This window comes from Sarcophilus harrisii, chromosome 1 (genome assembly GCF_902635505.1).
Source record: "Sarcophilus harrisii chromosome 1, mSarHar1.11, whole genome shotgun sequence".
Classification (NCBI taxonomy): domain Eukaryota; kingdom Metazoa; phylum Chordata; class Mammalia; order Dasyuromorphia; family Dasyuridae; genus Sarcophilus; species Sarcophilus harrisii.
Genome location: NC_045426.1, coordinates 240,624,675 through 240,639,321, shown reverse-complemented (window position 1 = coordinate 240,639,321; position 14,647 = coordinate 240,624,675). Strand labels below are relative to the sequence as shown.

The following is a 14,647-nucleotide window of genomic DNA, read 5'->3' as shown; positions in this document are numbered from 1 at the left end:
GGGTCCATTCACTTATATTTTAAGGACAGAAGTTAGTTTAAACATAAAGTTCAAAAAAAAGGTGAAAAAATAAGCAATCTAAGAAAAAACAAGATATAAGGAGTTAAGCTTAAAAACCTACTCTGTTGGCAGAAAAGATCAAGACACAAATTCAGAAGAAAATGAAATCAAAGCAGCAAAGCCTCAAAGGGAAATAGAATATGAATTGTACACAGACCAAAGAAAAATTCTTGTGAAACCTAAAAAAAAAACAAAAAAAAAAACACAACTTTTTTTAAAAGCAAATGAAAGTGGTATAAAAATAAATGAAGAAATGAGAGTGAAGAAGTAAACTATGAAAAAAGTAACAGCATGTTAAAAGAGGCATTTAAATAGTAAGTTAAAGTAAAGTAAGAAAAAAAGCAAAATACACTTTAAAAATAGAATTGTCAAATTAAAAAAAGGAAGTTAAAAAAAAAAAAACTCCCTGAAGAAAATGCTTTCCTAAAAATTAGAACCAGTAAGTAAAAGTTATTGACTTTATGATACATCAAAAAAAAAAAAAAATAATAAAACAAAGTCAAAAGAAGGAGAGAAAGGAAGAAAATGCAAAATGTCTCATGCAACTAAAAAATTAGAAAAAAAACAAAATAAAAGTCATTGATTGAACATCAAAAAAAAAACAAAAAAAAAAAAACCAACCCTGAAAATCAAAGGAGAGATTAATAAAATCGGAAAAAAATTCTAATAAATAATGGTAGAATCTCATTTTATTTATTAAAAAAAAAAACAATAAACTTGATTAAAAAGTAGTTATTTTTCCTCAATTACGTGGCAGTAAAACTGACATGGATGGGTATTTCTGATGCAACAAATTGTCCAAATTAAGAGAAAAGAAATAGAATACTTAAATAAACATACCTTAGAAAAAAGAATTTTAACAAGTTATAAATTATCTTCTTAAGAAAAAATCCCCAGCAACAGATGGATTCTCATAAAAATTCTACCAAATATTTTTTAATCTCAATATTTTATAAACTATTTGAAAAAAAATTGGTAAATAGATTATACTAATTTTATGACAAAAAATAATTTTGATATCTAACTTAGGAAGAGCTAAAACCCAGGAGAAAGGAGAAGAATTTCCAGTTCAGAATTTTAAAATAATGTTTTATGTGTATATGTGTGTGTATCTCTATTCATATGTAGATAGATATAGATATAGATAGATAGAAATACATATAGATATTAATCGGGGAATATTTAATGAAAAATATAAATGTATTTAAAAACAAAACAATATAAAAATATTTTAGACAATCTGAAAATGTTTCACATTATATTTTGGGGGTTTTACAAACTACAATATAAGTGAACAACAAAATTTGCCAGTTCACTTTATTTTTTAATTTAGAAATTTGTCACCTACTAAATAACACTTGATCTAAACCAGTGCTGAAGCATGTTGTTATTAATGCTCTTTTATTCATTTCTTAAAACTTAACTCATCAAATTTGATCCTTCTTATATGTGCTAGCTTACATGCAGTTTAAAATGTAAAAAAAAATTATTTGAAGTCTTTTTTAAATATAGAAATTGATGAATTCTGCTCTATTAGTTTTTAGTGTGAAGCAAATTAGGAATCATTCTTGGGAGTTAATGAATCAGAAATAGTGATAGCTACTTCCAAAACTTACATTTCACACACAGTAAAGGGGTCAAATAATTGGCCAAAAGGAGATTACAAATCTCTTTGCTGGTATTAAAGGCAGAATTCTGTAGCTTTGCCCATACTAGGATAAGGGCACAGTCCTGAGTGGTAGTTCTATGGCTAGGAGGAATACAAGTGTCCCAGAGCTTCCAGCCACAGTGGAGCACACAGCAGGACAGGAGAATAGTAAACACATCTCTCCCTTAGATCATATCATTTTGGAAGAATTGAAAAGTTACAAGTCCCTAGAAGTATCTTTGAAAACAGCTGCATAAAGAAGAGTGTGTCTTCCACCATCATGTCAGATCTTCATGTTAGCAGAGTTAAAAGTCAAGAAACAGGGTAGATAAATCAGCAAACAATAGAAGAAATCTGACAATGGAAACTTACTATGGTGACAAAGAATATAAAAACACACTCAGAACAAGTCAAAGAAGGGTTAAAGAACATATGAGTATGTCTCAGACCACAGAAGATCTCAGAAAAGATTTTAAAAATTAATAAGAAAGGTAGAGAAAAAATTGGGAAGAGAAATGAAAAGTGCTGCAAGAAAATCATGAAAAGTAGAGACACAAAAAATTCTAAAGGGAGTAATGCATTATAAACCAATATAGACCAAATAGCAAAAGAGGTTTGAAAATTCAATGAAAACAAGAACTCCTTGAAAAGCAAAATTAGCTGAATGAAAAAAAGATATACAAAAATTCACTGAAGAGAAAAAAGTACTCCTTAAAAAGCATAGGCTCAAAAATTCACTGTTAAAAAGAATTCCTTCAAAAATAAAATTGGTCACATGGAGAAGAAGGTACAAATCTTAACTAAAGAAAATAATTTAAGAAGTAGAATTGAGCAAGTGGAAGCTATTGATTTCATGAAATATCAAGATACAATAAAACAAAACAAAATGAATGGGGAAAAAAAGTTGAGGACAATGTGAAATATCTCATCAAGAAAAAAAAAATAACCTGGAAAAAATCCAGGAGAAATAATTTTTAAGATATTGTAATTCCTGAAAGTCATGATCAAAAGTAGTCTAAAATAATCTTTTAAGAAATTATAAAGAAAAAATTCCCTGATATTATAGAGCCAAAGGGTAAAACAGAAATTGAAAGAATCAACCACTCACCTGCTGAAAGAGATCCCAAAATGAAAACTCCCAGGATTATTATAACCAAATTCCAGAGCTTCTAGGTCAAGGTAAAACTATTATAAGAAACCAGAAAGATACAGTTCAAAAATTGGGGAGAAAGAATGATGGAAAATTTATCAGCTTCTATATTAAAGGATTGAAGGGCTTGAAATATGATATCCTAGGGAGCAAGAGAACTAGGATTACAACCAAAGTAACCTACCCAGCAACACTGAGTATAATCCTTTAGAAGAAAAATGGATATCCAATGAAATAGAGGACTTTCAAGCATTCTTGATGAAAGAAAAAACAAACAGAGCTGAATAGAAAATTTGACTCTCAAATACAAGACTCAAGAGATACATATAAAGATAAACAGGAAAGGGAAATTTTAAGGACTTAGAAGGCTAAACTGTTTACATTCCTACATAGGAAGATGAAATATAACTCATGGAAGGCATGGGTGTGAATTGAATATGATGGAATGATAGCAATAAAAAAAGAGGTAAGAGAAGAAAAATGCACTGGAAAAAATGGGAAGATAGAATAGGATAAATTATCTGATGTAAAAGAGGCAAGAAAGAACCTTTACAGTGGAAGGGAAGATGGAGAGAGGGGGATGCTTGAACATTGCTATCATCAGAATTAACTTAAATTTAGAACAACATACACACTCAATTGGGCTTATAAATTTATATCAAAATGTTTTCTTCTTAATGAGGAGTTTAGGGAGGGAGAGAAGTTGGAGCTCAACTTTTAAAACAAATATAGAAAATGCCTTTACATGTAAATGGAGAAAAACATTATTTTTTAAAAAGAAAAATGTTTGAACTGCTTCTCAACACTATATGAAAATCAAATGAAAATACTAAAGAATTCTGTGTTCAACTAGTAAGAAAAATATTCATAAATATTCACCACTCTATACACTTTTAGAATTGTAGAGAACATTATATGAAGAGACATGCTCTTTGTACTTTTATGCTTGTTTCAAATAAAAATGATGGGAAACATAAGACATCTTAGCCGGTAAAAACAAGGGCATGGATTGTGGACTATAATAATAAGTAAAGACATTAGAACTACAGAGAAATAGACTGGAATGCACTCTCACATTGTAAGAGAATGGTATCACTAGAATTAGAGATTCTAGTCATAGAAGTATGAAATGTTAGATTTAAAAGAGGTAAAATATTCTTTAGTTTGGTCATCTCATTGTATACATAAATAAAATGAATATTTCCCAACCCCAAACCTTAATGCCCTCAAAAAAGGAAATTGATACACACAAGAGTACTGGACTGGAAACACTCAGATCCAGAGTTAAAACTGGATGTCAAACTCTTTTCCTAGGGACTTTGAACTCATACCATATCGTATCTTCCCTGTACAATACATCTTATAAACTCATTGATTATGTAGTCACATTCATATTCAAATTTAATTGAAAAAGAGGAGAAAAAATTGTGATTGTGCATTTATCATTCATCATTTTAATAATATTTTAAATATTTTTTTTTAAATCAAAGCATCCAACAATTTCAGGGTCCCTGCAAAGATACTTAAAAGTATATATAACATAAAGTATATAGATTTTAATGTATTTTCTAAATTCTGTAATAAAGATCATAAGCTTTTATATATGTTAGAGAGCACTGAAATCTAATAGTTCACACTAGATAATTTCTCTAAGAGAATTTTAACTCAAAATTTTGCATCACCAAACAGCACCATTTCAAATGACCTATCATTGAATTAGTTAAATTATAAGTAAAAATAAAAACAAGATAAGGATGACAACATATACAGATTGGAAATAATATACTGCCAGCCTGAAACTTTAGCATTACTAGAAATGAAATATCTTTCTTTTTCCCTTCAAATTAATTTAGTTTCTCAAAAACAAAGAAAAAGAAACTAATTGAATGATCCTAACAGATCTCAGAGGTCTAATGAAAATGAATTTTAATGTTTACTTTCTTAATTGAGATAATTAGAATAATTAGAAGCCCTTTGGGGTTAGATGGCCTGAGGAGTGTAGTTGTATGAGCAACAAAATATTCTTAAAGACTAAAAACATATCCTTTGATACAAAGGAAAATATTGTTTTTATGAAACATATTGACAGCTTTTAGTGATAAGAAAATATAAAATTATAATGAAAGAATTTTGCTGACCTTAACCAGTATATGTAATGAGTCCATTAATCTTCAATTTTATAAAAAGATAATTATGTTTGTAGTAGTTACATATAAGATACCTACCATCAAATGCTCATTATGAATAAGATATATGCTCTGAAAATCAACTTTTAAAAGATTCCTAATATGGCACCTCTGACACATGAAAAATTTTTATAGGATTTTTTTATTCTCATCTGGACAGAAGAATAAAATTGCCTTTTCATAGTGTATACATAATAACTATTGTTATATTATTTTGTTTTTTAGAGAGCACTTAAAATAGGCTACCAGTGAGTTAGCATAATTTTTAGTACTTGGGAAGTTATAGTTTGAATTTTTAAAAAGTATATTCCTTTAGATTATCTTAGAATTCTATCAAATTTCAAATTTAGGAAAAAATACCACAGAAGTTTTTGAAAGTAAGAATATTTTAGCAAGTATTTCCCCATGTTAATTTAAAATGGAAAACTGCTGATTCTATTTTTGTTTTGATAAAGCCTGTCATGTTTCCAATCTTAATATTATTAACCTCAACTTTTGAAAATATTCTGAAATAATATTTCAGCTAATTTAAATATACTGGATGCTGTGTCTAAAGTATTGAAAACATCATTTCAAGGTGGGTGGGGCTGACCTTTTCAAGTATTTCCTGTTGTCCTGTTGTCATTGTCTGCCTGCAGCATTGTTTTCCCTGTTTTCATCATGTGGGGAGGTGGGAGTAGGTTATGGAGCTTCTGTTAAGAGAATTAGAAAACTTTTAAAAATAGTATATTTACCTCATATTGTCCAAAATATACTGAACAAGGTGCTGAAGATGAAAAGAAAGGCATTACTCAGTGAGTATGAATCATTTTACTTAATGGAAAAACTGAATGGGAGACAAAAAAGGATTTGTTAGATAGAAATTGACCATATATTTTCTATATGTGAAAGGATTATGGAAAGAGAAGGAAAATCAATAAATATAATCAATCAATAACATCTCTTGTCAAAAATCAAGAAATTTATTTTCATTATTTTGAGTAATTTAAAAATAATCTATCAATTTCTTTGAATTAGAAATAAAGAGTTCTTAAATGCAAACTGATGCCAGTTTTCTGTTTCTTTTCTTTTTACAAAGTATATGATGCAAACATTTTGTTGAAAAATCTTTTTTTTTTAGAACCATGAACCCTATGCTTGGATTGCTTGTTCATTAAACTCTTATCCCTCTCTTTCCCTCTCATTTCTAAGGATGAACAAAAATTCTTCCCTTGGATCTCAAGCTAAAGAAACTTTTCTTATATATGTTGAGGTTATGTTTTACCAAATTTATCAGAGCAGAGAAGAAATGTATGAAAGAATAAACTCCACATCTTAAATTTAATTCCCCTTCCTTTCTAATACTATAGTTGAAGAGTAAGCACAGATCTGCCTAGATAAAAGATTATCTCTCAACCTGTGTTCCTTATATTTATGAAATCAAAGTGAATTATACAAATAGCAATTATTTTATACAAATGAGTCACAAAGAAAACTAGACATAAAATCATTAGAGAGGGAAGGAGGGTTCCTAGTTCTGAAAACCTACTCACATTGGGGAATGGGTTAAATAAGTAGCACTATATATATATGCCACAAAGAGTATAGCACTTTCCAAAATCTATAAAGAAATGAGGGGGGAGGGATTTGTGGAGTGGGAAGCAAAGGGTGTGGGAAGAAGACAAGGGAGGAATCCCTGGGTGGGGAGAGGTTAAGTAATAGCAAGGCAAGTTAGGAGCAGAATTAAAGCAAAGAGTAGGCAGCGATAGGAAAGATATGTCTGTGGGGATATATGGGGATGTTTATGTATGTATGTATGTGTATGTATATATCTACATATGTATACATAAATATACCCTTTATTAACTATAGGCTGCTTGGGGAGGTATGAAAAGAGGAAAAGAAGAAAGTAAAAAAGATGAGCAGCAGAGAACAAAAGAATAATTTACAAGGAAGTAAAGAAACAATGGACACACAATATAATTTCATATATATATATATACACATACACACACATTCTTGATCTGGTAATCTGTTGTTACATATTTTGAATCCTCCTTGATGTTCTGCTGGCTACATGACAATATTCCCTTTTGTTTTGTATTTCTTTTCTGTTTTTCTTCTGTTTTTTTTTTAAATAAAATAATTTGTTTCTTTAAAAAGTGAATTACACAAGGAGAAGGGGAAGTTGAAGAGTAGTAGGAAGGTACAGCTTGGATAGGGCAGGTAGAGGGAACAATAATTAACCTTTGATCTAAAATTGATCCAAATGCCAAAGGACATAGTATATTGATAAGCTAAAACTATGGTGGTTCATCTAAACTAAGAATAAAAAAAATTGAAGCATTATTATTTATTATACGAAGATATTTCACACAATGGCAAAGAAATATTAACTACATTCCCTTTCAGGTTCTTGAGAACTTTTTAGTTGTGGAACTGTACCTTATATTTCATACCAACAGAAGTAAGGAAGTGGGGTATAGGAAAGATTTAGAGGATTAAAGGCTAGATTGTTGATCAAAAAAAATTGAGTTCTAGACAATAATCTACCACGGTATGGTTATATGACCTTGGAAAAAATATTTCTAAATCTAACATTCTGTATCCCTTATAGATTGTCAGCATCATAACACCAGTGATATGCTAGCTGTTTGAAAGTAGAGCAGACAGAGATCATATCATCTCCTACGGGGTCTTTATTAGCAGATGGAACACAGTCAGCCTCAGCCCCTTGCTGCTTTACAAGTCAACAGCCTATTAACTCCATGAACTTAACCTCAGAACTGTGATGTAAGAAAAAAAAATCTATAAATAGGCTACAGATATAATTCAGGAGGGAAAAAAAGATTGATATTTGAGATAGTTTCAAGAATCATGTTGGAAAGAATTTGTAATACTACAAAATGAAAGAATAAATTTATATTGAATATTTACACATTTTTGAAATATCTCGAAATTTCATCCATCTAATTACATTTTTACAATTAAGTGACATTGTTTTTATAATATTAAATTAAAAAAAACTTATTGAATCAAATGTTCTTATTATACTGAGTTTCCTAAGTTAAAAATGGAATTATCAGTATAGAAATGAGTAGATAATAAAATTATATAATCTACAACTACAATAAAGAAACATTTCCTGTGATATTTGAGAAGGATATTTTTTATTAAATGGGGGGAAGAATGGTCAAAATGTTCTTTAGTTTAAAGAAAAATAGATTACTTTTTCAATGAAAAAAAAACAACTGCTTCTGTGCTTCTATCTACAGATTTTTTTGTATTTAGTTTATAAACCACTTTATGACAAAAAAGGGCAGTCCTCATATTTATATTGTGTAACCATTGCTCAGAAAATTCTTTCTCAACAGAAGCTCTCAGAACTCCTGGGATGAATGACTCAAAATCACAGACTTACTCCACATGCCTTCTGATCTCCAAAAAGGTCAAGGAATGTGTATGTAGCAGAAGCACGACCAAGTACTAATTGTTGGCACTCACATGTCACTATACTCAAATAGCACAAATGCCCAAAGAGCCTATTTCTCTTTATTCTATTTTTGTGTTTAGTATGTGTGTATTATGATGTATGTATTTTGTGTGTACATGTACATATATAAACTTGAAAGATTTGTGATTTCATGTATGTATTCTCCTTTAGCCACTGCAAATTATAATCCCATTTGCATTTCAGTACAATGTCTTCATGAATTTCTGTCCTTTTCCCCAATAAATGATCATCTCATGGTGAACTTTTACAAAGAGACACTTTTCACTTAACTAGGTTGGTTATCCTTGAATGATAGATTTATAATTTATAACAGAGTACATTTCAAGCTCTTTCAACTTGGTATGCATTTCCAGAGTTTGCATTCTCTTACTGGAATAATCTTTGAAAAGCAAGAGTTCTCTCTATGATACCATGAAGAATTAAAGTAAGATTATAATTGTTTTAAAAACAAACTCAGTTCTATTGTCTTACTGATAGTGCCTATTTATCTGGCAAAAACCTGTTAGTGAGTCATTTCAATTATTCCTTGGTTCAGTTTCCAGCAAAGGTGAGTTGAAAAACTACCTCATTTGATTTAGAAATGGTCTCAGGCCAAACCAATTGAAACTGTTGAGAAATCATCTACCATACATCTACGTACTTTAAAAAAAAAAAAAAAAAAAATATATATATATATATATATATATATATATATATATATATATATATATAAGCAAGCTTATTTCGCTTCTCTATTATTATGTGGCCATAATCAACTTCCCAGCTCTAGTTGATATTATTTGCTTCTATTTATCTGAAAGTAAATGGAAAAAAGAAGTTATTGTCAGAACAAATGAAAACATAGGTATTAAAATACATGAATCTCATATTGGGTGAATATTTGTTTTTTTCCTCTTTTCAGTCAGTTAGTATATGCCTATTTTCTTCTATATGAGAAGGAAAGGGAGTGAGCAATCTCAGCACATTTATTTTCCCTTAAAAACTTATGAAAGAAACAGTTTATCTCAGAATTAAAAATCTGACCAATAAAACTTTTATTAGGGTCATAAGATTACACATCTCTTTACCACCTTGAAGAAACTATTGCCTGACCTCTTTCTCTGCTAACTGGTGACTCCATCAGCAAACAGCTGTTTCAGGAAGGAACTCAACCAGGCATTTACTTCCAAATTCACTTTTCCATGCTATCTTGTACTTGTAAGGATACCTTCCTATGCCCATTTCTAGCCTCTCTTTATATGCTATCTTCTCCCAATAGAATGCAAGCTTTATGTAGGAATCAAAGCACAATCTATGCTTTGATGACTATATATTCTCACTAAATGAGTCTAATGACAAGAAAACATTTTGAATCAAAAAATTACAACCATAATCATGGTCAATCAGTGATCTTATAGTAAAGAACTGCATGTCTCAAGTAATTTATCACGTTATCTATATGAGATCATTGACAAATACTGTCAGATATATGACAGTAGTATAAGGGTTAAACTTCTTAAGAGACATTTTAAAAATACTTAAGTGAGCATCTCTTTGTAAAACCAGTGGCATGAAATACCTACCTAAGCCTAACATTATGTACTCATCTCCTATGTTTGCCTTGAACATATTTAAGACAGTGATATGCTTATAAGTTTTTGTCTGGGTTGGGGAAAGTATACAGGACACACTTTTAAATATAGGACACTTTTAAATATATATATGTTGCATTGTTAACATTTTCTTCATTTCTTTTGAAGTTTAAATAGTCAAGAAAATAGTCTTCAGAGCTTCATTTATAGTATTTGTTAATTTCTGAAATATAAATATTCACTTGTAATTTAACCATCTCTCTCAGCTGGTTCTAGCAGAGTCCTGGAACGTTATGCAATTTAAGTAATTCTTTTTTTCCCCCAGTTTTACCTGTGAAATTATTTTATCTTTTTTTCCTGGAGTTCAAGTCTAAGAAAATAGTGTTCAGTAAAGAAGTGCAGTACCATGTAATTGAATTTCTCAACAAGCATATAAAAATCTGTATATCTTATAATAGAATACAATAGATAATGACAGGTAAATAACTAACTGTATAGACAGATATATAAATTGGCAAATAATTAATATATCACTCTAAACATAAAAGATGGTATTACAAAGAAAAATAGTGATAAGAAATAAAAAGACAAAGTATTTACATAATAAACTTTATTTTTGTTAATGTTTTTCCTCTTCAAATTCCTAAAATACTTTGTCTAGACTTCTCATTTGCCCTTATTACATTCTCTCTCAGATTCACTGAATCTCAATGTTGTAGGGGATCTCAGAGGACAGCTAGTTCAATTTGCATGTGTATAAAAGAATTCACTATACAACATAATCCAAATTTTGTATAGCCTATGATTTGAAAACTTTTAATGAAGGAAAACTTATTTGATACTGATTTATCCACTCCTCTTTATTTCAAGTTTAACTTAACCCTATTCAAATTCTCATCAATGGCTTCATTTTAATTCAATTTATATAATCTTGTCCTAACATAATTTAAGTTCCTTCCTATCTTGTTTGCTTGTATTTGTATCCCAAGCTCTTAGTATAGTGATTAGAACATAGAGTGTGCATGATAAATTATCTACTCACCTATGATATCATAAGAAAGAAAGGTAGAGATGAAGGCAATGATAAAGAAAGAGAGGAAAGAAGGAATAAAGACAAAAACAAAGAGAGGAAGGTGGGGAAACAAAACAGTCTCTGTCCTGAAATAATTTACATTCTCTAGCATGTATATATGTGTATGTTTGTGTGTATGGGGGTATTGTGAGACTATGTACAATACATAGAAAGAAATGTTAAATATATACAAATTAAATGTAAAGTAATATGGGTGAGGAGTTTCAAGAAGTGAAGAAAGAGAGAATTCTGGATTCTGGGGCCAAAATAAATTATTTTAATCTCTCTGTTTACATGATAAGCACTTCATACTTGGAAGATAAGTATATATATATATATATATATATATATATGTATATATAATGATACGAGGCTTTTCACCATCATGCTCATCTTCCAAGTTATTAGTAGTCTTCCTAAAATGTGATGCCCAATACTAAATATAATACCCTGGAAGGAACTTTACCAGAGAATGAAAAGAATATTGCATTTAGAGTTAGAATTAGACATAGGTGATCTTAGACAAATCACCTCTGTCCTGTTTCTTCATCTATAAAACCAGGGTGTTGGGTTAGATTATAATTAAGGTTCCTTCCAACTTTAAATCCCATGATGCTAAAACAGATATAATAGAACTGCTACCTCTGTAGATATAGTCACTTGTCTACTTTTTAATGTGGCCTAATGCCCTGTTAGAATTTTGATACTTTTTTCTTCTTTTTGAGAATAAGCTGTTATATGTTTACTGAGTCACTGAGAATGATATTAAAGAAGAGGCATTATCTTCTAGCTACCTTCTGCACGCTAAGAACCATGAGATCTTTCCAATTGATTTACATGTGAAATCTTTTACCTCTCTCATTTAGAAGATGAGTTCCTTTAGAGCAGAAACTATCTTATTTTGGATCCCACAACACAGCACAGTGCTTTGCATAGAGTCAGCACTATACAAATGCTCTATTTATTCATATTTGTTCAAACGATATATAAATATTTTTGTATATTATAATCTCCTCCCAATTATACTGCAAACTGAGAGTAAATATGTATTGTTTTACTTATTTCATGTTCAGTGCCTTACAATCTGATACATATTAGTTCGTCAATTAAAACAATTGGAGATATGAATCATCAACTCATTTCAAGTTAATACAGAAAGAATTATGATGAACAGAGAAGATCTCTGTAAATGACCAGGTAAGAGACCTTTCTAGTAACTTTAAAACAGTCACTTGATGCAATGAGTGATATTTTTTGCTCTAATCTTAATCATAGAAAAATTCAATTTTTTTCCTTAATACCAAAAAGAAATATTAGTGTTTTGTATGTAATTCTGGCACTAAATTAGTTATTAATTTCTCTAATTGCTTTAAGGTTTATGTAATACAATTAAATTAAGTGGATAAATCCTGAAAGGATTTAACATACAAATAAACAGAATCACATGTTTAGAATTATTATTAGCAAAACCAATAATAAGAACTTGTTTTCATATTGTGCTTTGATATTTATAGAAATCTTATATTTGTCATATCATTTGATACTCATAGAAACCCTTGAAGGTACATGCTATTATCATCTTTATTTTAAAGATTAACAAACTGAGACTGAAAAATGTTACATTAGTTTCCCAGGATCTCAAACCAAGTAAGAATCTGAGGAATATTTTGTATGTTGTTTTACATCAGTTCAGTGCTTTTTCATGTTGTATCCTTCCTACATATGTACACAATCAATTAATTTCAGGATATTGAAGGAAAATAAATTAATAGATCATATAATGTCCCATTGCTTGTCTAAATAACATTATCATTAAGTTGCTGGCTTTCCAGAGGGGAAGCTGTTACTATGCTAAGAATTATAGACATAATCCTGTGGTTCCTAACTTCCTAAATGCTAGTTCAAAAGCCTCCATTGGGATTCTTCCCCTTAAAAATCAGCCAATAGCTCTTTAGCAGTCCCTTTCTCAAATGAATTAGTAAGATAAACTCCAAGTTATTTCCTCTAACATCAGAAACATCATCTCCCAGAAATGAAATATCCACACATATCTAGGCCAGGAGGAGAAAATGTGTGACTCTGAAACAGCAGACCTCAAGGTACTTTCTTCCTTTAGAGTGTTCTCATGCTTAGCTATGATTATATCACTGTAGAAAGCTAGAATGACCCTCATTTCTCCAATTAACTGGCAGCTCACTTGTACTTACTATTCCTAATATTTAGTATCTTAGTTGAATGAGAAAATTTGTTGCTGAACTGAGCTGAGCAAGTTGCTTGTTAATTGTGCTAGCTTCTTAACAAGTTCTGTCATTTCTGGAGTTTAGCCAGGAAGCCACTAAACAGCAGCTGCCAAATGAGGCAGGATTGGACACTCTGCCCTTGGTTATCAACTTTCAATCTGAACTCAACAGGCTGTTGTATGAATCATCTTTATTGGACAAATAGATGACCTGGTCTCCTGGGTTTACTTTTTAGCGAGCATTTGCAATGGTAGTTTCAGTCTTTTTCCACTGTAACATATTTGCTGGGATAGGTTATAAACTTTAACTGGAATAATGCCATCATCTTCTGAGTTGGAATACTACTAAGTACAGCCAGCTAAGGAAATAACTCTTATTTTTAGATTGGCAGAAGGTTCCTTCCTTTGACACCTCAGTGATCTCAGCTCAAAGGATGTACATTATGTCTACCAAGAGAAAAGAGAGAACTGACTTATCTTACCACTAATTTCTTCCTTGGTTTCAGTTCAGTCATTTTCACCTCCAAATCTTTTGGGAATCTTAGTATACTAAAGGCTAGGATAAAAGGTATTAAGGTAGCTTATGGAATAAAGGCATCATTTATTGTCTTTCTAACCTCTTCATGTGGAATTAAGAATTGAAGCCTCTCTCTGGGACTGTCCATCTTGCATCCTAGGCTTTCTTTGCCGTTTTTTTTTTCCCCCAATGACTTTTTAGCCTCTGAAAATCTTGGAGTTTTTGCTGAAAACTCACTGAAGCATCCCTCTTAAAAAGGAATCTAGAATTTTCATGTAGCAAGTTATAAAAAATTTTGTAACTTTAAAAGATTGCTGATAAAATGTAAACTAAGAAATCTAAATATCAAATGTACTCATTTACAAAATAACAACATCAAACATTTTACTTTTATTATGTTATTAGGCAAAAATCAACTAATGATTTAATAAATATTTGCTATTTTATTTTAAAAAAAGTTATTTTATATGTATGTGTGCACATACATACAAATACACATACATAATACACATTTATGTGAGTATATAAATACAAATGCACATGTATATATATTCTGGACATATGTGATAAACATATATAATATGTCTGGCCTATATGGTTTCACAAACTCATAACGTAAATCCCATTTTCACCACAATTGTTTCCAAGTTGCTTTGTCAATAAACTACACTCTAAGGATGATTTTTAAATGTCCTTGGAATACCACCGATA

The 14,647-nt window shown here is 30.2% G+C and overlaps 1 protein-coding gene across 6 annotated transcripts in view; it reads right to left on the bottom strand.

Moving 5' to 3' along the window:
• The window catches only part of PRR16 (proline rich 16), a 284,921-nt gene that overhangs the window by 163,244 nt on the left and 107,030 nt on the right, over positions 1–14,647 (bottom strand). For 4 of the 6 annotated variants that reach the window (XM_031938911.1, XM_031938916.1, XM_031938904.1 and 1 more), the window contains one exon: positions 5,637–5,736. The exons of the other annotated variants lie outside the window; for them this stretch is intronic. In XM_031938911.1, coding sequence (XP_031794771.1) covers positions 5,637–5,669 — 33 coding nt within the window. In that variant the 5' untranslated portion in view covers positions 5,670–5,736. The remainder of the gene's footprint in view (positions 1–5,636; positions 5,737–14,647) is intronic. 6 annotated transcript variants of the gene reach the window in all.